Here is a 22,404-nt window from a genome sequence, read left to right as displayed (position 1 = left end):
AGTTAGAAACATCCCCCAATACTTTATTCACTAGCCTCTGAAGGGTAGCAGAAGCGTTACACAGTCCAAAGGGCATAACCGTGTACTGGAGGAAGCTGTCAGGGGTTACAAAAGCTGATATTTCGGAGGCTTGACGGGTTAAAGGAACTTGCCAATATCCCTTTAACATATCTAGTTTACTAACATATTTTGCAGGACCGATCTCATCAATACAATCATCAATACGAGGCAATGGATGTGCGTCTGGGACAGTGATAGCATTAACCTTGCAGAAGTCAGTACAAAATCTTGGACTTCCATCAGATTTAGTATCCAGGAGACAAGGGGAACTCCATGGACTACAACTTGGTACTGCAAATCCATTCTGTATCAGATATTCAACCTCCTTTTTCATGGCTTCTCTTTTGGCTGGATTAACCCGATAGGCCTGCTGTTTGATTGGTATAGGGTTAGTCAGAATAATATCATGAGTGATGGCAGGAGTTTGGAAGGGAATGTCACTGAAAAGGCCTGGAAAATCGGATATAAGCCTCGTAATGTCAGCATGCTGGTTATCAGGGAGATAAGACAGATAGTGAGGCAAATCAGACAATACCTCAGTGTTAGTTAGTCTTGCCCTCCTGTGGTGTGGCATTTCGCATCACCAAGCCATCATCAGCAGCGGGAGAGCTCACCTCAGAGATGGATGCCATAGGTGAGACAACAGTCTCACCATAGGATGTTGATGGCCCATTTTTAGCCTCTCGGGAGTGGTACCGTTTCATCATGTTGACATGGCACACCCTGGTCTGTCGCCTGCGGTCAGGGGTTTTGATAACATAGTTGGTGTCACTCAGTTTTTGCTCTACCACATACGGACCTGAAAATCTAGTGGAGAGAGCAAAGCCAGGTACAGGTAGGAGAATCAAAACCTTGTCACCTGGTTGAAACAAGTGAGCCACTGCTTTCTGGTCATGGCTTCATCTTTATTTGGGAAGAGGCCAGGGCATCCCTAGCCAAAGAGCAGGCCAGTTGGAGGCGCTCTTTGAGCTTGGCCACATACTCTGGAATGCTTTTGACCTTCTTCTCTGGTATGAACAGATGTTCTTTAAGGACTTTTAATGGACCTCTGACCTCACGTCCAAACACTAGTTCAGCTGGACTGCAACTCAGTGACTCCTGTACTGCTTCATGGGCAGCAAACAGAACAAGGGGGACACCATCATCCCAATCCTTCTGGGAGTCATTGCAGTGCTTCCGCAGCATGGATTTCATGGTCTGATGGAACCGTTCGAGTGCCCCCTGGCTTTCAGGATGGTAAGGGCTAGAAGTTACATGATTAATGCCTAAAGATTTCAGGGCCTGTGCAAACACCTTGGGTTTAAAATTGGTGCCTTGGTCGGTTTGGACCACCTTTGGCAGACCAAACACAGAGAAGAACTTTACCAGGGCCTTGGTGATTACTGGAGCGGTGATTTTCCGCAGTGGGACAGCTTCTGGGAACCTAGTGGAAGCACACATTATAGTTAATAGAAACTGATTCCCAGTTTTACTTTTCGGCAGTGGCCCTACACAATCAACAATCACCCTATCAAATGGTTCACCTGTTACTGGAATGGGACAGAGAGGAGCAGGGGGGATCACCTGATTGGTTTACCAGCGAGTTGGCACACATGACAAGTACGACAGTACTGAACAACATCAGATTTCAGTCCTGGCCAGAAGAAATGTTTAAGGACCCTGTTATACGTTTTTGTGACCCCCATGTGTCCCGACCATGGGTGATCATGAGCCAAGGATAGCACCTGGGAACGAAAAACTGTAGGCACTACAACCTGATAAACCACGCCCCAGTCCTCATCCTCTGACACATCACTAGCCCAGCGGCGCATCAACAGTCCATTATCAAGGATGTAGGCCACTTTCTTCTGCTTTGCTGCTTCCTGACTAAGAACAGAGGAGTGACATTTGATGAGAGTGATATCACCTTGTTGGGCCGCGATGAATTCCTTTCTGGTGGCTGGCAAGTTTTCAACCCCTGGACTGGGGAGAGATGACATAATGTCCACTGGCTGGGCCTCGGAGGGACTGTTGGATTTAGTCTCTACAACTTCAGGAAACTGTTCTGCAGCCAGAAAAGAATCAGATAAGTCAAGGCCATATTTTCTCGACTGGGCTCTGGTAACCACACAAGCAGGAAAAATATCAGGAAGTGTTTGTGAGGTGTTGGCAGACTCCACGTTCAAATCAGGATGGTCCATTACTTCAGGGACTGGCATAACCTTGCCCCCGGCTAGGTCATTACTTAGTATAAAATCGACACCATTAATGGGCAAAGCAGGGCATACAGCAACGTTAAAGAATCCATTAACCAAGGAAGACTGAAGATGAACACGGTGCAAAGGAGCAGGTATGAAATTCATTCCAACCCCCTGAATGACTGCACTTGAATGACAGAGGTAATATACCTTCTCGGATAATGGACGGAGAGCCTCCTGTGTCTCGCAGCATCTTTACTGGCAGCTGCTCTTTTGGATCCCCTGTAAGTGAGACAAAGCCCTCCAATATGAAGGGTTTGAAACAGGAATCAGGTTCAACGTCATTTTGTGACCTTTCAGTGCCTGGTGGCTTAGTCTTAATTAAGCCCATGCTTTTAGGCTGTGGTAAGTTAGGCTGTGACTGTTTACGTTTCAGAGTGAGACAATCTGCAATAATGTGCCCTTTTTTATGACAATAAAAGCATCCACGAGCCTCACGGGGAGGTGATGGTGGGCCCTTATCTTTCCCTAAAGGAGGGTGGCCAGGATCAGGTCTTCCAGGATGTGATACTAAAACTCTTTCTGAGCGGGAGGAAGACAAAAACACGCTTTTGTGGGTTAGAACAAATTCATCAGCCAAGACAGCAGCTTTAGGCAGCGTAGCTACCTTTTGTTCATTTAGGAACACCACCATTCTCTCTGGTAAAACATTCTTAAAATCTTCCAATAGCACTAACTGACGAAGGGATTCAAAACTCTCTTTAACCCCATTAGCAGAACACCACTTGTCAAAGAGAACACCTTTTTCTCGTGCAAACTCAACGAAGGTTTGCCCACTGGACTTTTTATGGTTCCTGAATTTCTGCCTGTATGCCTCTGGCACAAGTTCATAAGCACGCAGAATTGATTCCTTAAGCACATCATATTGCAAGCTTTCCTCTAAAGAGAGAGATGACACCACCTCTTGTGCTTTACCTACTAGCTTGCAGTGAAGTAGGATAGGCCACATGTCCTTAGGCCAGTCTAACGCAGTAGCAATTCTTTCAAATGCATTGAAGTAGGAGTCAACCTCTGACTCCCGAAATGTCGGCACTAAAGCTCCATGTTTACTAACATCAAAGCCTTGTTTGTAAAGGTTTGCATGTGAAATTGCAGATTTCTCTGATGAATGTGGCAACGTCTGCCCAGAAGAAATTCTCAGGGCCTCTACTTCAAGCTGCCGCAACTTGACTTCTTTTTCAGCTTCTATTTCAAGCCTGCGTACCTGGAGTCGAAGGTCATATTCTGCTTTACGCACCCTCTCCCTTTCCTCTAGCTGAAGGCAAGCTAAGCGAACCTTCAGTCTGGCATCCATACTGGATCCATGGGACCCTGGAGAGAAAGGCTCAAAACGAGGCAAAGTAGCAGGAGGAGCCTCACATTCAGCCATCTCCCCTGTAGGAGTAGCCAGTGCAGCCCGTTCCCCTTCATCTCTAGGAGAGGAAACACCTGATCTAGCAAAAGAAACGCCATCAAGAGAACCCTCAGCCTTAGGCTGTGTATCGTCTACTGGGACCATGAGGACATTTAACTCAATTAGCTTTTCCAATATCTTCTTTTTGATTTCCTTTTTAATGCCATACTTTTGTACTGAAATATTAAAGTGTGCTGCTATAGACAGTAAATCATCCTTGCGACATAAATCTACCTTACCAAAACTGGGATTCTCAATAAAGTCCTGCAGATCAAAACCCATTCTCATACTCTTTGCCGAAACAACAATGACTCATCAAAACTCTTGATTGTCTTACAGCCCAGAGAAAAAGTGTCCCGGATGAGCCCCCAATTGTTACGTCCCTTTGGTGTAGTCTAGGGGTGGACAGGGACAGTAAACAGGACAATCAAGGATTTGTAATGAGCCAGAGGGTAGTTTGATGATTTATTATACAAACGTAGACTTTAACACAAAACACCAAGCGGGGTTAACAAATGTGGGGGGAGAAAGGCGAAGGTGGAGTGCCAAAGGAATGAAACCCAATAAAACAGAATGAGGCCTACCCCTATATCTGTTGCTAATTTTCAGCTCTTGCGCCTGGTTTGGCTTTTACATGTACAGTGTAATGAAAGTTTTCACTGTCATAAAACCACAGGACACTACAGATATGAAAGCAGAGGAAAACACTAGACTGAAACGCACTGATTGTGATGTATAGTCTAAGAAGAGACGACAGCAAAAACAACACAAAACAGAAAACACAATTGATAACATCCTACAGTTAGCTAAAAATATACAGATATACAGTCAACAATAGCACAACAAACAGACAGATAGTCAAACAAAATCAACTAGCAATAGAAACAATAGAAACCCTAGATACCTAGACAGAGACAGCTCTGATCTGCTCGTAGCAGCTCTTAACCTTTGTTGTAAAGGTTTTTACATCTGGACTTATTTTGATTTTAGTAAGTAGAGATTGTAGTCAGTAATGTATTCCAGAGTCGACAGTCCTGCATGGAGAAAGCTGATTATCCAAATTTACATCCACGATGTGATATTTTGCAGTTGCCATTCAGCACGCTCCTAGCTCCTGTCTTGCCTTTGATTATATCTGGAGAGAGACTCTGGGCCTAAACTGTTCATACATTTATAAACTAATTTGACAAAGCACAGATGAATAAAACTCTCAAAACTAAGTGGATTGTTAAGATCTTTTCAGTATGTGACAGTGATGCCATTGGACAGGCTTCTTGTGCCTGAGTGTATAAGGATGCCAGGGGTCTAACTGTAGACGGTGACGGAGCCCACATGCTGATGCAATATTAAAAATGTGAGAAAATCAGAGTGCATAAATAACGGGGCTGCCTGCGTGGGTATGCATGTCTGATTAATTTGAAGCCATTAAGGTTGGTCTTCACTGTTTGTGAGATCCTCTTCACGTTTATCAAATCTGAGCTGTGGATCGAAGATTATTCCAAAGAACATGAAGGTGTCGGTGTTGGCGTGGAGATCAAATCTAACTACTTTCAGTGTTGTTCCTTGTTTCTCTGCTGCTCCTCTAACCCCTCTCCTCATTTGTTTCCCTCCATCCCTCCCCTGTTCTCTCAGGGTCTGTTTAGAAGAAAAGTGTCCATCGCCAACATGCTGGCCTGGAGCAGCGAGCCCATCAAGAAGCCAATGATCGTGACCTCAGACCGCACCGTGAAGAAGGAGGCCGTGGAAATCTTCAAGCTCATCCAGACCTACATGGGAGACCGTCGCTCCAAGGCCGACCCCCTGTCGGTGGCTCTGGAGGTCTGTGGACACCCTGAATCACTGCTGTGTGCCAGCTCACAGTCCACCCCCTCCTCACATTTATTCGCCCTACAGGGCACAGTTTCAGTAGGACTCCAGGCCTGTACTCTGGGTTTTCAGTCCTACGACAGTGGTTCACTTGTTAACAGGGTAAATCACCATGGCAACTGATGCTGAACTGTTAACCTGCTCCGTGGCAGGTCAACTTCAGAGGATCAGATCAAAACCTGTCAACTGCCAAACTACTGACCAATCAGATACCTGAAAAAACTGAGTCATCATTTATATTGGATCCTAACAAAAGAGTTTACAATTAAGTGATAAATAATAATGATCAATAGATATTTGTATAGATCAGTGGAATGGTTTTACTGTTGATGACTTTCCCTGTGTCCACTCTGGTTTTATAACAGAGCTTCTAACCATCAGAGGTGAGTTTATCACTAAATAACTCCATCAGAACTATTAGAGCTTCATCTGAACTGAACACAGATTCTTTCATCCACAGGATCCAGACAGTGATGAAGAGAGTAGCTCTTCTACATCACGCATTTGAGATCTGATCCCTCAGACCACATTCAGAGGTGGTCTGGGCCACATGTGGCCACTTTCTTTTAGCAGTGTGTGAACGTGAATGCGTCCTGGGCCACATTGAAGGACTGCCTCCTCCACTTACATCCTCTGACACAGTCTGATCAGTCCAGAGTGTCATAATGAACCCAAATTATTTCACTGTTTTTAATGGATAAAACCTGATTTTACTGTCAAGCTTTGAACAGAGCAAAGATTCACTCCATACTGCTCTCCCTCTCTCTCTCTCGCCCTCTCTCTCTCAGTCACACACACAAACATAGGCTACACACAAGCAGACGACAGACCCGTCTGTCTGACAAAAACAACACCACATACCTGTTAATGAAGTGGGGAGGTGAGATCAGATCACCAGTGGTCACTGAGCCACATGTGGAGTAACAGTTTAAATCCAGGTGTGAACAGACAAACTCAGATCACTGAAGGCTCATGTAGTATAATACCAGGTTTGAGGCCTCTGTGGCAGCAGTTGATGTGATGAACAAACAGTTTCCTCCTTACACATCCAGCAGACACAGAGCAGCAGCATCAGTGGTTCAGAGCTGTGTTTGTGTCTGTTTAGGTCTCGTGGCTCTTCAGCAGCTAAGTGCTCCACATGTTCACCAGCTGGTCTATAACTCTGTCTGTGTGTGGTGCTGGGCAGGTTGTACAGGAGGTTATCAGGGCTTTTACACTGAAAACAGCCGCAGCTGGAAACGAGGCTGATGAGACCAAACAGTGAAGTTCATAAAAGTCCATAAAACCAATAAAACAGTAAACTAAAACAGGCTGAAGGCTCTGAGGAGCTCTTATGAGCCATTTATTTACATTTACACTTGACATTTACTCATGTGGCACACACTTATATCCAAAGTGTGGGACATCACTAAAGCTTCAGGTCAGTAGAGACCTTGGTGTCAGGACTCAAGTCTACATCTGTTTAACAAGTGAAGGAGATCAGGTTAAGAAGTGAAGTGAGAGTCAGAGTCAGAGCTGGTTAGACATGTCAGGGTGTTAGAGGAATTAGGAGAGGAGGTGCTCCCTGAAGAGAGGGAGGGACGCCCCTGCTCTGAGAGACTTCAGGAGCTGGTTCCACCATCAGGGAACCACGGACCAGAGCAGTCTGGACTGAGACTGTCTTCTTTACAGTATGAAAGTGTTGATGACTATATGAAGATGATGAAATGTGACTGACAAGAGGAAGTAACAGTCATAATAGAGTCTACACAGCCTGCACCATCAAAGCAGCTTCAGACAGGCAGTGTGTCTGTTGTCTCAGACGACTGAAACGTCTCCTCTGTAGACAAGGTTTCTGTCGGGGAATCTTCAGCAGGATCATTGATCAGAGTTCAGTGTTTTCAGTATTTAGTCTACGCTCCCAATGGGCTGGACAAAATATTGGAAAGAGCTCCTGGTGTAACACTGTACAGTCCAACTACAGCGTTAACCACTGCCTCCTAAATGATCACAAATTAGAATCAACTTTAGTCAAAGATTCACTCACAAAGACACAAATATCAAAAGAAGAAGGAAACCTATACTGCTTCACTCACTGGCTGTGTGTCTGTCTCTGTCAGGTGGTGGTGCGTGGGTGGAGTAACCAGGGTCTGCGTGACGAGCTCTACATCCAGCTGTGTCGTCAAACCACAGAGAACTTCCGCTACGACAGCCTGGAGCGAGGCTGGGAGCTGATGGCCATCTGCCTGGCCTTCTTCCCCCCCACGCCCCGCTTCCACACCTACCTGGAGGGCTACATCTACCGACACATGGACCCCCTCAACGACACCAAGGGTGGGGGAGCAATACACCAACACAACATTAAAGAGACATTTAGGCTTTGTTTAACAGTAACAGCAACAGTAACAGCTTTTAGATACTCGTGGTCTCAGACGATGGCTCCTAACCCTTGACCATCAATCTGGTTCTTAATACTGTGTCACAAAAATGTATCTTTTTGCTGTGGGCGTTTGTGAGGATGAACTAAATTGATTCTTTTGAACCCCTGACCTCTAACCTCTAACACCATCAGACCCAAATTTCCTTTTTTACACAACAACAACAAGTCTTATAAGCATGCTCCCAGGAGACCAGGAGACCTGATTCCCTACCATCAGGGTAGCTGTTACATTTTTAACCCCACTGGCCAACATACTCCTCAGTATTTCACCCTTCCTCCTAAAAATGATATTTGCCCTTGTGCATTAGTCATTTAAAACTATGATTTTAGGGAGACATGGTTGAGTTTGTTCTAACACTTTTCTATTGTTCAGTGAAACAAACATTAACCGATGCCAGGCCAACAAACATTATAAGAGGTGTTGGAGGACTTGTGTCTTCAGTTTGTCCAGCTGACAGGGAACTGTTGGTATTTAATTTTATTTTCATGCCTCTGCACTGCGGGACGGAGGTCGTCTTATAAGGTATCAGTTCTCTAAATGTTTTAATCAGGCCTTGGCTCTTTGGGGAGTTTAACAGGATTTCAGGACTTTTTGTACCATTTACCATGACACAGCTGGACATGTTTGTATTTAGCTGATTATATCAGGATGGGTTTGACCTTTTCAGCCTCTCAACCTCTTCTTCTATGACAGAGTTCGCTGCCTGACTACAGTTATCTATGTTTCATATTATTCTTCATTTCTTTTTATCTCAATGCTGATTAGTGTCTTTTCTGGTCAAAACAACTTGTCACACCACAGATGTTTATAAGGGAAAATAATGGGCAAGGTTTTTATAATGTGGGGAATATTGAAGGATGAAATATCACTTAAGAGGGAAACTGATACACATACATTATATCCTCAGAGCAGTTCTGACTCTTATTCTTAACAGGAAATCGATAACCTGCAAACCCAAACCTCTTGTAGAAGTCAGCTGCTGTAGAAAGCAGCAGACACAGTGAGAGACATCAACACTGATGACCTCTGAGTGCATCTTAAAGGTGTTTCTGTTTGTGTTCTGTCCCTAAATTCAGACAGAACAACACTGCACTGGTGCTCAGAATATATCAGACATCAGACCAGTCTGCTTCAGTTTCCTTTGCTTGGCTGGTGTTAAATACAGAATGAAAGGTTATGAAATGTAATGATTCAGGTCAAAGGAGGTCTGGTTATTCAGAGGCTTAACCATGGGAAACACTGAATACTGACAGTGTGTCTGTTTCATGTCTTACCTTTATTTTTTAAGATTTAAAATGAGGAAAAAATATCAAATTACAAGTAACAAACATATTGAACTCAAAGTCCACTTACTACCAGTTACTCTGCAAGTTCCACTGCCTGATGGTGACTGTGGTTGAAAGCTCTGGAAGATGCTAGTAAAGTTGACCATAAAATTGTTCTGTCAGTTCCAAACCCAGTTTTATTAGCTCTGATATAATAATACTTTTATAGTTGTTGGATTTTAGACACAATTATTTCAAAATACCCTTTTTCAAAAGTCTGCTTTTATTTCATTCTGATAAACATGAATTTCCTAATAACACCTGTATTTTTTTTTTTTTTTTAAGCCCCACAATTTGATAAAACTCTTATTGTCTCCATGGAAATCTTTAGTAAAAGGCAAAAGATTTATATGATCTGAAGAGAAACGAGAGTGTACTGTAACTTAACAACTGTCACCAGAATTAGCCACATAAGAGTTCAGGCCATCAGGAGTTAGCTAACAATGCTAACATGGTTTCCTCAGACTCCCACCTAGCTAGAACACATTAGCAGCCTTGTTAAGTGTCGAGGCTTGAAAGCTAATTAAGTCCAGTTACTGTGTGTGTGACTGTGTTTATTTACAGCAGCAGCCTCTAACTGGTTGATTCAGAGTAACGTTGGCTTTTTTGCTGTTTCATCTGCTAACAGATGCTAATTGGCTAAATTAGCAGCAGTTGTTGAGTTTAAGAGAGGCAGGAGGTACGTGATTGACTGAAAAGTGACATAATGAAATAAAAAGTCTCATCATCATGAAATAAAAGAATAAAACAAAATATTTTACACAGTATATTCATGTGTTTATTCATTTCATGTCTGTTATAATGAAAGAAATCAGGCTTACCTGGTCATCTGGTTCACCAACAGGCTGCTTCACCTCTGACCATGTCCACTTTATGTGCACAAGTGACTGATGTGTGATGAAGTCTTCTTTTCTCTGTTCATTCAGGAGTGGCCATCAGCAGCTATGCTAAACACTGCCACAGGAAACTGACAAAAGCTGCACTGACTGGAGCCAAGAAGGTGAGAAACTTTGTCTCTGTCTGTCTTCATGTTGTTGTTTCTACTGACATCAAACAACAAACTCACTTTCACTGGAAGCATTTCTGGTCATTTTTGCATTTTTATTGTCAACAAATCCCATGAATAGAGTTAAACCAGTTTGTCTCTCAGACTCCACCCCAAGCTCCCTGGCTCCTACTGAGGATGTAAATCTTTAAATGTTACTGAAATAGGATGAAATGGTGCATCTGCTGGGGACTGTTCACCAGTGGATTAATCCACATTTGTTGCTGGAGTCAGAATAAAGTACTGCAGCTCTGCAGCGCTGGATTCACACACAGTAGGATCAGTTATTTACAGCCAGCTGAACTACAAATCTCATTTAGAGTTACAACCCAGATCTTAGATCTTGTTGCTGGGTCCCCTGCCCCATCTCTTCTCAACCCAAATGGTCAAGGCAGACCCCCCACCACCATCACCCTGAGTGATGTTTTGTTTAGAGGAGCTTGTTTGGCCTGTACAGAGCCTAGACAACCCCCCAGCCAACACCTCTGGAACGACCTGGAAGCTGACTGTGTGGTGACCCTCTCTGATGCTCTGGGGGCTGAATGGGAACTAATCCCTGTAGCCTGGTGGAAAGCCTGGAGCTGTAGGAGAGGAGGCTGTTACAGCAGCAGATTAATACCCATGGTTTGGGTATTACATGTCACAAGAGAGTGTGTGTGTGTGTGTGTGTGTGTGAGAGTGAGCGAGAGTGTGTTGGCAGGCTGCAGCTTGGCTCAGAGCCTGTATACCATGTAGTGCCAGAATCTCAGCAGGTCACAAACAGAAATCATTTGTCACTGTCAGGCCTCCACAGAGAGTGACTGGTGTTAACCTGCCGCCCTGTAACAGCACGTTAACGAGCTGCAGGTCCTGTGGATGGACACACGTGTCTCTCATTGACATCTGAATATCTGACTGTCCTCTCCTCCAACTGCTTCCTGACCCACATCCCTCAAGTGCTCAGGCTGCCCTTCATCTGCCCTGCTGCAGGAACATCAACTCCTATGTGTGTGTCTACAGGGTCTGCAGAAGCCCTGTCTGGAGGAGATCAAGCACGCCCAAAATGCCATCTTCAGTCCCTCCATGTTTGGCTCCTCCCTGGAGGAGGTGATGGCGCTGCAGAAGGAGCGGTATCCGGACAGCCAGCTGCCCTGGGTGCAGACTCGCCTCTCTGAAGAGGTTCTGGGTCTCAATGGGGACCAGACAGAAGGCATCTTCAGGTGAGAGAGAGAGGGGAGCAGTGGCTGCAGAGGATGAACACGATGTTGGTCTTTAGCTGTAAATCAGATGTCAGTGTTCAGAATGGAAAGTCATTTAATTTTGTTGAAGGCTTAATTAATTAATGACCAGTGTGAGTGTGATGGACACTCACCTGCAATTCAACGTAGTAAATCCACAAATTATGACAGAGTTGTGTTCACTATTTCATATTGTCCAAACGTGCACAAGCATAGAACAACAAGATTTAAAGTCATTTGTATTTGATGAATTCACTTTGTGTACACACACACAAAAGGCACACAGGAAACATGATTGTAGTCATCAAACAGTGGTGGATGCTCTCAGCCTGCAGTCTGTCTGCTGCTGAGCAGGTCGTGGACAGTGTTTTTTTACAGATGTTTGGAAACATCTGTCTGTTTTCACTGAGAGAGCAGTGAGAGAGAGGCAGAGCAGAAAGAAACAATGAGCTGAAACTCACTGTGCAGCCGAGGAGAGCTGCAGACTCAGCTATAGGTTCACCACAACCAGAGACAACTTTCCCATCATCACACCACATCACAGCCAGCAATCACAGGCGAACCAGCAGGTGTACTGCATGAGATATGTGCGTGTAAAAGAGAAAGATGGCGGACGACGTGAGTGGAGGTGTCAGGGCTGAACCACTAGAGTTGAACAGGTGTGATACACACATGTCTCAGGCTGGGTCCTGCCCCCCTCTGTGTGTAGGTGAAGGTTAGAACAGGGAGGGGGGAAGGAAGATCCAGTGAACTGTCCACAGTAACACAGCAGGTGAACCAGCACCAGTACAGCTCATTGGCTTTCAGCAACACAAGCAGCTCACAAAAAGAACACAAACCAACTCTAACACATTAACCACAATCAGACACGCAGCTGACAACAGTAATTACTCCACAGTGTTTCACAGCAAACACACGACACAGCGGTCTGTCCTCATGACACACACTGTTATTAACACACTGCTACAGAAAGCAGTTGAGGTGTGTGTGGATGCAGCTTCAGCCTGATCTCTGGCTGAACGCTGGCAGTCACGACGAGCTGGTCTCAGTGGCAGCAGGAAAACAGTGGAGGGAAAAACAGGAAACCGTTACCTGACACAGCCAGAGAATCAGCTGTCTGCTGCAGTCAGGACGTCCTTGGTGACGTGTGGCCTGCGTCTAAAGTTAAGTTCAGACGTTTGAGTAAGATGCTCCCTTTAAGCCACCAGAGTCACAGCTCCTGCAGGAGTGATGCCGTGCAGGAAGGAACAGAGTGAAGTGGGTCCACTGTTATTACCATGGTGATGTCACAGCCGCGTAACCGGAAACTCCCAGAGGTTGGAGTGAATTTCGTCCAATGAGAGGCCAGAGTTTGAATTTAAATCCCAAACTTCACAAATTGTGAGTCAGGCTTGATCCATTGTTCTGAACACATGGACTGAGATCCTGAGCAGCCACATGTTTCTCTGTGGGACAGGAAGCACTCGGCTCCTTCACTGTCCAGCTGTTTGCAGGGTTTTAGGTTTTACACACCTGAGTGGAAACCTGGGAATAAAGAAGTGCAGAGGAGATGAGAATGAGAATGGAACAACAAAGGGCTGAAGTAACCTTCATGTGACCTTTGACCTCCAGGGTACCTGGGGACATAGATGAAGTCAATGCCCTCAAGCTGCAAGTGGATCAGTGGAAAATCCCCACAGGACTGGAAGACCCACACATCCCAGGTAAACACACACACACACACACACACACAGTTGGAGAGTGCAGCTGAACAATGTGGGTCTTCTGTGGACCTGGTTCTGGTTCCACACTGCAGCAGGTCCATGTAGGTCCTCACACTGACTCTCTGCAGTAACACAGCAAATGACTTCATGAAGGTCTTCATCAGGTTTTAAAGGTGCTTTCACTGACGTTTCACTGTGTGTGTGTGTGTGTGTGTGTGTGTGTGTGTGTCTCCAGCGTCGCTGCTGAAGCTCTGGTACAGGGAGCTGGAGGAGCCACTTATCCCTCATGAGTTTTATGAGGAGTGTATCACTCACTATGACAACCCAGAGGCAGCTGTCAACGTGGTGCTGGGTCTGCCACACATCAACAAACTGGTGCTCTGCTACCTCATCCGCTTCCTCCAGGTAACACACACACACACACAGAGTTTATAACATGACCTGATACAGTTGACTACGTCCTCAGTTTCACACACTGACCACACACGGTCCAGACACCAGGTCTGTGATTCCCTCTGCACACACAGACACAAGTGGTTTTCTTGCTGCTGATGTATTTGCAGACTTTGTGAACACTGAGCACAGTATAACCATGTTAACTCAACGTAAACATTAGCAGGTAGAAGGACATTTTACCAAAGTAAAAAAACAACAAAAAACAAAATAAAGACTTTGTTGGCTGCATGCTACAAAAAGAGGGAATACGTCTCTGTATCTTCCTTGTATCTGTTCTGAAGTTTGTTGTAATCGGCTCAGAAACAATGTCTGTGCTTCCTGCTTGCTTATGTCTCACACGAGAACAGCCAAACACATTTTCATGCGTAACCAAGTATTAACCCAACGTGACATCGCCCATTGGTTTGTTAGCTGCTGTTTTGGAGCCTTGAGTTTGTCATTTGGCCATCGCCATCTTGGTTTTTTGAGACCAGAAGTAAAATCTGTCAATCACATAGTAGCCCCGCCCTAATGCATCCCCTGCTTTATGGTCTCTTTTCCCCTAAATGGAGCATAATTTAAAAAATGAACATCATGTTGTATTGAAGAAGACTTGAAACTAGAGACTGAGACCATAAACTCATCAGGAAAGCCTTTACTGAGGTAATAAATCAGTGAGAGGTAGAGACATTTTCCCATAGACTTCAATACAATCAAACTTCTTTGTACAACCAGTGGAGTCCCCCCCCCCCGATGGTCATTAGATAGAATGAAGGTTTAAGGCTCTTCAGCTCTGGCTTCACTGTTCAGACCCAGAGTCTCTGTCCAGGTTCATAAACAGTCCATATGCGTAACTTTAAGCCTTCACAATAATTGTACTATTGCTTATTCTGAATGAAACAATGTACAAATAACAAATGCAACAGAAGCAAATTCCCATTTATAAAACTTGATATAAACAATGTAAAAACTTTAATGGCAGCAGTTACAAGGTCTGGACTGAGTTTTGGTTTGTTACCGTTTACAAAACTAACACTGTGGGACTCTTCACTGGAACACTGAGCCAGACAAAGTAAATCCTCACCAAATCTGAAGCTCATATCAAAACGACAGGTGCCACCTATACAATTCAATTCAATTTTCAATTCAATTTATTTGTATAGCGCCAAATCATAATATACATTATCTCAAGGCACTTTACAGGGTAAGGTCAAGACCTTACTTTGTTACAGAGAAAAACCCAACAGTTCCCACAACGAGCAAGCGCTTGGCGACAGGGGGGAGGAAAAACTCCCTTTTAACAGGAAGAAACCTCCAACAGAACCGGGCTCAGGGTGGGCGGCCGTCTGCCTCGACCGGTTGGGTTTAGGGGAAGATAGAAAGAGGGGGAGGGGGAGGAGAGGGGAGAGAAGAGAGAGAGACCAGGAACAGCTGTGTCGGTAATGGCGTTATTAATAATAAAGACAGGTAATAGTAATAGTAAAGATGAGTAGTGGTGGATCTGGATCCTGCTGCTCCCGAGGCAGAGATACCTGCAGAATGAGGACAGAGAGAGGGAGAGAGAGGAGAAGCACAAAACTACGGGAGAGAAAAAAAAAAACAAAGTTAATGGCATGAAGTCATTGAGAGAGAGAGAGGGAGAGAGACAGAAATAGAGAGAGAGCGCCCAGTGAATCATGGGAATCCCCCAGCAGTCTAGCTCTATAGCAGCATAACTAAGGGATGGGTCAGGACATACCCGAGCCAGCCCTAACTATAAGCTTTACTAAACAAGACAGTTTTAAGCCTGATCTTAAAGGTAGAGAGGGTGTCTGCCTCCCGAACCCACACTGGGAGCTGGTTCCACAGGAGAGGAGCCTGATAGCTGAAGGCTCTGCCCCCCATTCTACTCTTACTAACTCTGGGAACCACAAGTTGACCTGCATTTAGAGAGCGAAGTGTCCTATTGGGAAAATAGGGAACTATAAGCTCTCCAAGGTATGATGGTGCCTGACCATTAATGGCTTTGTAGGTGAGGAGGAGGATTTTAAATTCTATCCTGGAGTTTACAGGGAGCCAATGCAGAGAGGCTAACACAGGAGAGACGTGATCTCGTTTCCTCGTTCCTGTCAGTACTCGTGCTGCCGCATTCTGGATCAATTGGAGGCTTTTTACTGAATTTTTGGGACATCCTGACAATAAAGAGTTACAGTAGTCCAGTCTTGAGGTAACAAATGCATGAACTAGTTTTTCAGCATCCTTTAGACATAGAATGGGTCTGATTTTAGCAATATTGCGCAGGTGGAAGAAGGCTGTCCTACAGACTTGCTTTATATGTGAAGTAAAGGACAAGTCCTGGTCAAAAATGACACCAAGGTTTCTGACTGTAGCACTGGAGGCCAAGGTGATGTCATCCAGAGTCAGTATATTATCACATAGTGTATCTCTGAGGTGTTTTGGGCCAATTACAATAACTTCAGTTTTGTCTGAATTTAAGAGTAAGAAATTACTGGTCATCCAGATTTTTATGTCCTTAAGACACACCTGAAGCTTGGCTACCTGGTTAGTCTCACCTGGCTTCATGGATAAGTACAGCTGGGTGTCATCTGCGTAACAATGGAAATTCATCTGGTGCCTCCTAATAATGTTTCCCAGAGGAAGCATATATAGACTGAAGAGCATTGGTCCTAGCACAGAACCTTGTGGAACTCCATGACTGACTTCTGTGATGATAGAGGAGTCATTGTTAACATGAACAAACTGGAGTCTATCTGACAGATATGACTTAAACCAGCTTAGTGCGGTTCCTTTGATGCCGACCATATGTTCTAGTCTCTGTAATAAAATCTTATGATCGATGGTGTCAAATGCGGCACTAAGATCTAGTAGGACAAGTATAGAGACAAGTCCATTGTCTGAAGCTATGAGGAGATCATTGGTAACCTTAACCAGAGCTGTTTCTGTGCTGTGATGGACTCTAAAACCTGACTGAAAGTCTTCAAACAAACCATTCCTGTGCAAGTAATCACATAACTGGCTTGCAACGACCCTCTCAAGGATTTTGGAGATAAAGGGGAGGTTGGATATAGGTCTATAATTGGCTAAAACGTCAGGATCAAGAGTAGGCTTTTTAAGTAGAGGTTTAATTACTGCAACTTTAAAAACCTGCGGTACATAACCAGTTGATAAAGATAAGTTAATCAGACTTAATATAGAGGTGTCAAGTAAAGGAAAAACCTCTTTGAACAACCTTGTTGGAACGGGGTCAAGAAGACAAGTTGATGGTTTAGATGAAGAAACTGTTGAAGTGAGCTCAGGGAGATGTACAGGAGAGAAACAGTCAAAATATAAGCCAGTTACAGTTGACTCTGAGGCTGCTGAACTGGACAATACATCTGAACCAGCTGTGGGGAGGAGATGGTGAATTTTTTCTCTAACAGAGACAATTTTATCTGTAAAGAAGCTCATGAAGTCATTACAACTGAGGGCTAAAGGTATAGATGGGTCAACCGACCGGTATACAACCCAGGAACCAGCTGAAAAGGCTTGGCCTCACTCTCTGCTGTGTGTTGCGTTTGCAGGTATTTGCCCAGCCTGCCAATGTGGCCATCACCAAGATGGATGTGAACAACCTGGCCATGGTCATGGCTCCCAACTGTCTGCGCTGCCAGTCTGACGACCCCAGGGTCATCTTTGAGAACACCCGCAAGGAGATGTCCTTCATCCGGGTGCTCATCCAGCGGCTGGACACCAGCTTCATGGATGGAATCCTATAGCCCCCCCCTCCCCAACACCCACCACACACACACACACACACACACACACACAGACAATCCATACATTACCCCCAGCCTCCTCTTCGCTCCCTATAACCCCCCCATGACAGGCCACACACTCCCCCAGCACAGGAGCATCACACACACACATCTCTGCTGCTGGGTGAAAACCTTGCATCTCCAACATGTTTACTTTTGTGGAACTAACACAACTGATTTGATTTTGTCCACTGTTCACTTTGAGTTGAACCAGCTGTTTTTTCTATTTCTGTAGCTGTAGTCTTTGAACATTTCCATAAGAGAAACACCAGTACACCCGGAGTCACATGGTTTTCATATGATAACAGTACTGTGTGTGCCTTCACATGCATCAATAGACTCTACAGGTACAGTCTGAAGGAATCAGCAGGGATCTCATCGTTTCACTGGATTCATGTTAGTTTCAGTGGCACACTCAGGACCTCAGAGGTTCATTTCAAACCAACTCTCTGTTTGTTTTCCCCTGCTCATACACACACACACACACACACACACACATTACACACACATATCTGTACATGCACACATGTACATAAAAAAGTCTTCTACAGATGCCATCAAACACAGAGCAGGAAATCCATCACACACACACACACACACACACACACACACACACACACACACACACTGGCTGAGCAACACATCCATAGGGTTCAACACCAGATACACAGCCTGCCTGTAGCAGTGTATCAGTGTTTTATTATGTCAGGTTGCCCCTGTTAGACGCACGGCCCAGACACCAGGTTGAAAGATGTTGGCAGCAAACAGCCCTCGCGGTGTTTGACACGTCCACCACTGGGTGGGAGCTGAACAGGCTCCTCACTCCTGTGGTCCTGACGTAAGATGGCAAACTGGTGCAGACGGACACCATGAAACACAACTCTTCATTCTGTCAGTCAGGCGTCAGCTGTGCACACAGACAGTGTGAAGATGACAGCTCTGCTAACCATCAAGTGAGAACATGGACACTAAATCAACCCCCCACCCCATGTTGTGTTTGTCTGTACACTCCACATATTTTAAGTAATACAACACACTGCACTCCTTGTATCATGAGAGTGGGTCGTCACTCATCTTGCTTCCTGCCTGACTGTGGCTCAGCAACACTTGATACAGGGTCTCTGCAGGACTTAGAAAAATGTCTCTGAAGGTGTTAATAACTGACATTTAATGAAGTGTATTATAAAGTGTAATATTTTCCTGCTGTAGCAGTCGTCACTTCTACAGCTACAGGATATCCTGGAAACCCTGTCTTACTGCTGATTTCAGCAAAAACATGAAAGAACTTAAATGAATTAATCATTTTCAATTGGTTTATTCCACATCCACATTAATTTAATTAATTATTAGGAATTATTCATATATATTAATGAGAAGTAGTGAAAAATATATGTATATTCAGATTTTATCATATACATGATTGTGACACATTGATTAAATTACTTTTTCTATGTACTACATTTCAGTTGGTGAGTCCTGCAGAAACCCTGTTCATGGTTGTGTAAATGTTGTGTGCACACTAACACCTGTCACACACTGCATTTACATACTAACATTGCATTTAGTGCTCTCCACATGCCACAGAGTGAAGAATCTGGACACACAGCTCGCTGACTGTCAGCAGTCTGTGCTAAACTGTCATGCTGAGTGTGAGCAGGTCCAGTGCTCAAACTTTAGCATAGTCTATATTGTTACCAGTCTCCCTCTCAGAAAAACTGTCAGTGAAGCTGGCATAGAATCCATTATTAATACAACACCAATACAATCAGTACAGATACTTAAAGGTCCCATAGTTTAAACTTCTCCTGTGTTTTATCTGAAGTGTTGATCTCCATCAGAAGATCTATTTGTGGTTTTAAGAACCAAAAACCATCTCAGTGTAGTTTTACATCTCCTCTCTCAGGCTTCTCTCTGGAGCTCTAGTAACAACTGACTTTTTTCTGAGTGATCCAATAAAAATATAGCAAATTTCATATAAACACTCAGAGAAACTAAATCCTGCAAGGTTGGATGGAGGGTCCAGGTGGGCGGAGCTTGAGGCATGGCTGAGGGTGGTGACTGCTTTGTTGTGACATCACAAAGTTCCAGAAGTCCTGACAGCTGGTTTTAAGGCTCAGTGTCTGAATACAGGCAGTGTGCATTTCTCTGTGGACTGAGGCTTTGATACTTTCACAGTATTAATATAGAACCTAGACCTGCTTTAGAATCAGAAAACACACAGACATCTACCTTTAGACTGTGTGGAGCTTTAACAAATAAAGTGGCTGTTCAGGTTTTGCTACAGGACTTGGCAGCAGCAGCTTCACTATGTGAACAATTTGAAACAGTGCTGACGGGAGGTTTTTCTTCCCCTTCGCTCATTCTGGCATGAATGTGGCTTTACTCTGCTGCCCAATAGCTCACACTATGCTAACACTTGAACAGCAGCTATTGTGGCCACAAGTGACAGTGGATGAAAACACAGAGTAACAGTAACACAGATAGAGTCATAAAGTCATCAGACTGACTTAGTGATGTTCTTCATCCATCCATCCATCCATCCATCTATACTACTTATCTGTACAGGGTTGAGGGCGGGGTTGTTCCTCACACAGTAAAAAGTGTGGTGATGTTAGCTAACGTGAACCACCCCAACACAACTAAAACATCAGTTCTACTTTTTCTTCTGTGAAAGAGAGAATGTGTCATTTCTTCTTTCAAAAGTTCCATACTCTGACTTTATCCTCACAGTGTAACATACTGAATACTGTGCACCTTGGTGATGGCTATAGTTCAGTAGTAGTTCAGTAACCTACAGGGGGTGCAGGGGGTCCTTGGGGTCCATGTTCTAATCACTCATCACAGGAGAGGGCAGTCATGTGACAGGGAAGCCAACCAAACCCTGACTTACTTCCTCCTCTGTGGCTGAACCTGCGCTAACACAGGATGTTCTCCTGTGACTCTCGCCTTGGCTCCATGACAGACCATTGCGTGTCCCTGGTTGTAACATGAGAACAGGTGTGTGTCCTCCAGCATGAGGCCGTCTCGCTGAAATCTGGTCACGGCCGCTCTGCCACAGTGTTTGGTGCTGTACCGTCACTCCGGCTGTCGCAGTCCCCCTGACCACGAGCCACAGATACCATAGGAGGGGTGACAGCAGCACTGCCAGTGAGCATGCTCGTAGAAGTACCAGCCCCCCCGCCCTCCCACCCCACCTGACACCACAGAGCAACAGTCTACTACACCCACCACCACCACTGAGCCCCCACAGGCCTTTCTGCTCACTAATGATTTGTGAATGTGACTTCTTGTCCGCGTGCTCGTCCGTCTTCCTGTCTGTCATTGTTTACAAAATGATGTCTCTTACATCCATATGGTCTGTGTCTCTGAGCGAGTACTGTTGTTGTTGATTGAATTCATTTGAGATTTTGCTGTATTTAACAGAATTTCTATGTTTTTTAACCCATTCTTTTTATATGATTTAATTTATTTCTATTTATTTGAGATTTCCTTAATGCCTTCTTGCGATATTGTATTCTAGGCTCCAGTGAGTGTGTTTTTGTTACAACACATGAGCAGATGTATGTGTATGATTGTGTGGAAGTGTGTTTTCAGTGTGGTAGGGCACATACGTGTTGATGTACAGTATGACAGTGTGTGTGAATCTTGCTGTACCATTTTGATTCATTTGAGGGTTTTTGTGACACAACTTGAAAGATGACTGTGAGTGTGCGTCACGGAGACACACACATGGACCATTCTGGAAAAACACTGACTTCCATCTTAAAGGTCCCGATGACACTCCTCTCTGTGGAGAGGCTGTGGTGAGTGTCACTGTGTATGTGTAATGTGCAGCTCACTCACTCTAACATACACACTCCAGATAGAAACGTGTATATTGACACTGTACAGACTATGTAAAAATAAGTATATACAGAAAGAAGAGAGGAAAAGCACCATATGTGACAGTGGAAATTGCTGTGGAAGTTAATGTAACAGGGTGGAGGTTGTTTAATTTCTTTTTTTTTTTTAAAGTCTTGTTCAAATGTAAATTTTCCTCACACTGGTAGAAATCTACAAGTGACGATTTAAACCCATCTCTGAACAGTCTGTGGACTCCACAGGTTTCCACCCATCGTATACTCAACTACCAGAAAGTGTTTTAAGCCCTGATATCTGTACCTGTGGGTCTGAGTCATATCCACAAAGAGGTGGTTTGTCTGGAGGGACAGTTTCACTTTTTAAGGGTCTGGGAAAACCAGAAATTGGCAGAGAGAGATTCCTTCATGTGTCATTGAGATGATGGGCTGCAGAAGTGAGTGATCCGTCCACAGCAGCAGCATCATCATCACTGAGGAGAAGAGAGTGGACAACACGAGCTCAACCACCACTCATACTCAAACTAGCTGCTAATCAGAACAGAGCTGTGACAGTTTCACCACTAGAGCTCTAACTCATGCACATAAATTGTGTTTTTAAACTGCTACAGATGACACTTTAGCTTCATCTTACTGATCTTTAATCCTCTGCTGGAGTAACCTACAACATAAAGAACACATGATCAGTGAGATGTTTTATTTAAGTAAAACTTTCCCAAAATGAGGAGTTTAGTAGGTTTCAGACGTCAGAGTTTACAGTCCCCACTTTTTGGGGAAAAGGAAAAAGGGAAATAACCTCACATTTTCTGACCCACTCCAGCCACTCACTGCCTTTAGTACGTCTAATTGTTGGGTTGTGAAAATTATCAAAATTGATCAGACAAGCACTTTGTTTACAGCAGAGTGACACCTTTACGCACAGTCAGTCCAGTTTATGTCTGTGCATTCAGTAAAGATATGGTTTCAGTTAGCTTAGCTTAGTTTAGCTTATTTTATCTTAGCAGGGGGAAACTGCTTATTTAACATTGCCAAAACTGATACATTGCACTTTC

At 44.3% G+C, this 22,404-nt stretch overlaps 1 protein-coding gene and 1 pseudogene across 1 annotated transcript in view; one reads left to right on the top strand and one right to left on the bottom strand.

The window, feature by feature from the left end:
* arhgap39 (Rho GTPase activating protein 39) overlaps nucleotides 1-21,272 on the top strand; it is a 112,464-nt gene extending 91,192 nt beyond the window's left edge. The window contains exons 5-11 of the mRNA XM_071486720.1: nucleotides 5,323-5,508; nucleotides 7,656-7,869; nucleotides 10,228-10,301; nucleotides 11,346-11,545; nucleotides 13,175-13,266; nucleotides 13,502-13,671; nucleotides 17,262-21,272. Of these exons, the coding sequence (XP_071342821.1) occupies nucleotides 5,323-5,508; nucleotides 7,656-7,869; nucleotides 10,228-10,301; nucleotides 11,346-11,545; nucleotides 13,175-13,266; nucleotides 13,502-13,671; nucleotides 17,262-17,456 (1,131 nt within the window). The 3' untranslated portion in view covers nucleotides 17,457-21,272. The remainder of the gene's footprint in view (nucleotides 1-5,322; nucleotides 5,509-7,655; nucleotides 7,870-10,227; nucleotides 10,302-11,345; nucleotides 11,546-13,174; nucleotides 13,267-13,501; nucleotides 13,672-17,261) is intronic.
* On the bottom strand, nucleotides 9,571-9,676 carry LOC139627278 (U5 spliceosomal RNA; annotated as a pseudogene).
* Nucleotides 21,273-22,404: the final 1,132 nt, after the last annotated feature.

This window comes from Trachinotus anak, unplaced genomic scaffold (genome assembly GCF_046630095.1).
Source record: "Trachinotus anak isolate AG129_WGS33_773 ecotype Australia unplaced genomic scaffold, CSIRO_AGI_Tana_v1 ptg000010l, whole genome shotgun sequence".
Lineage (NCBI taxonomy): Eukaryota > Metazoa > Chordata > Actinopteri > Carangiformes > Carangidae > Trachinotus > Trachinotus anak.
This window is presented reverse-complemented; position numbering and strand designations above follow the sequence as displayed.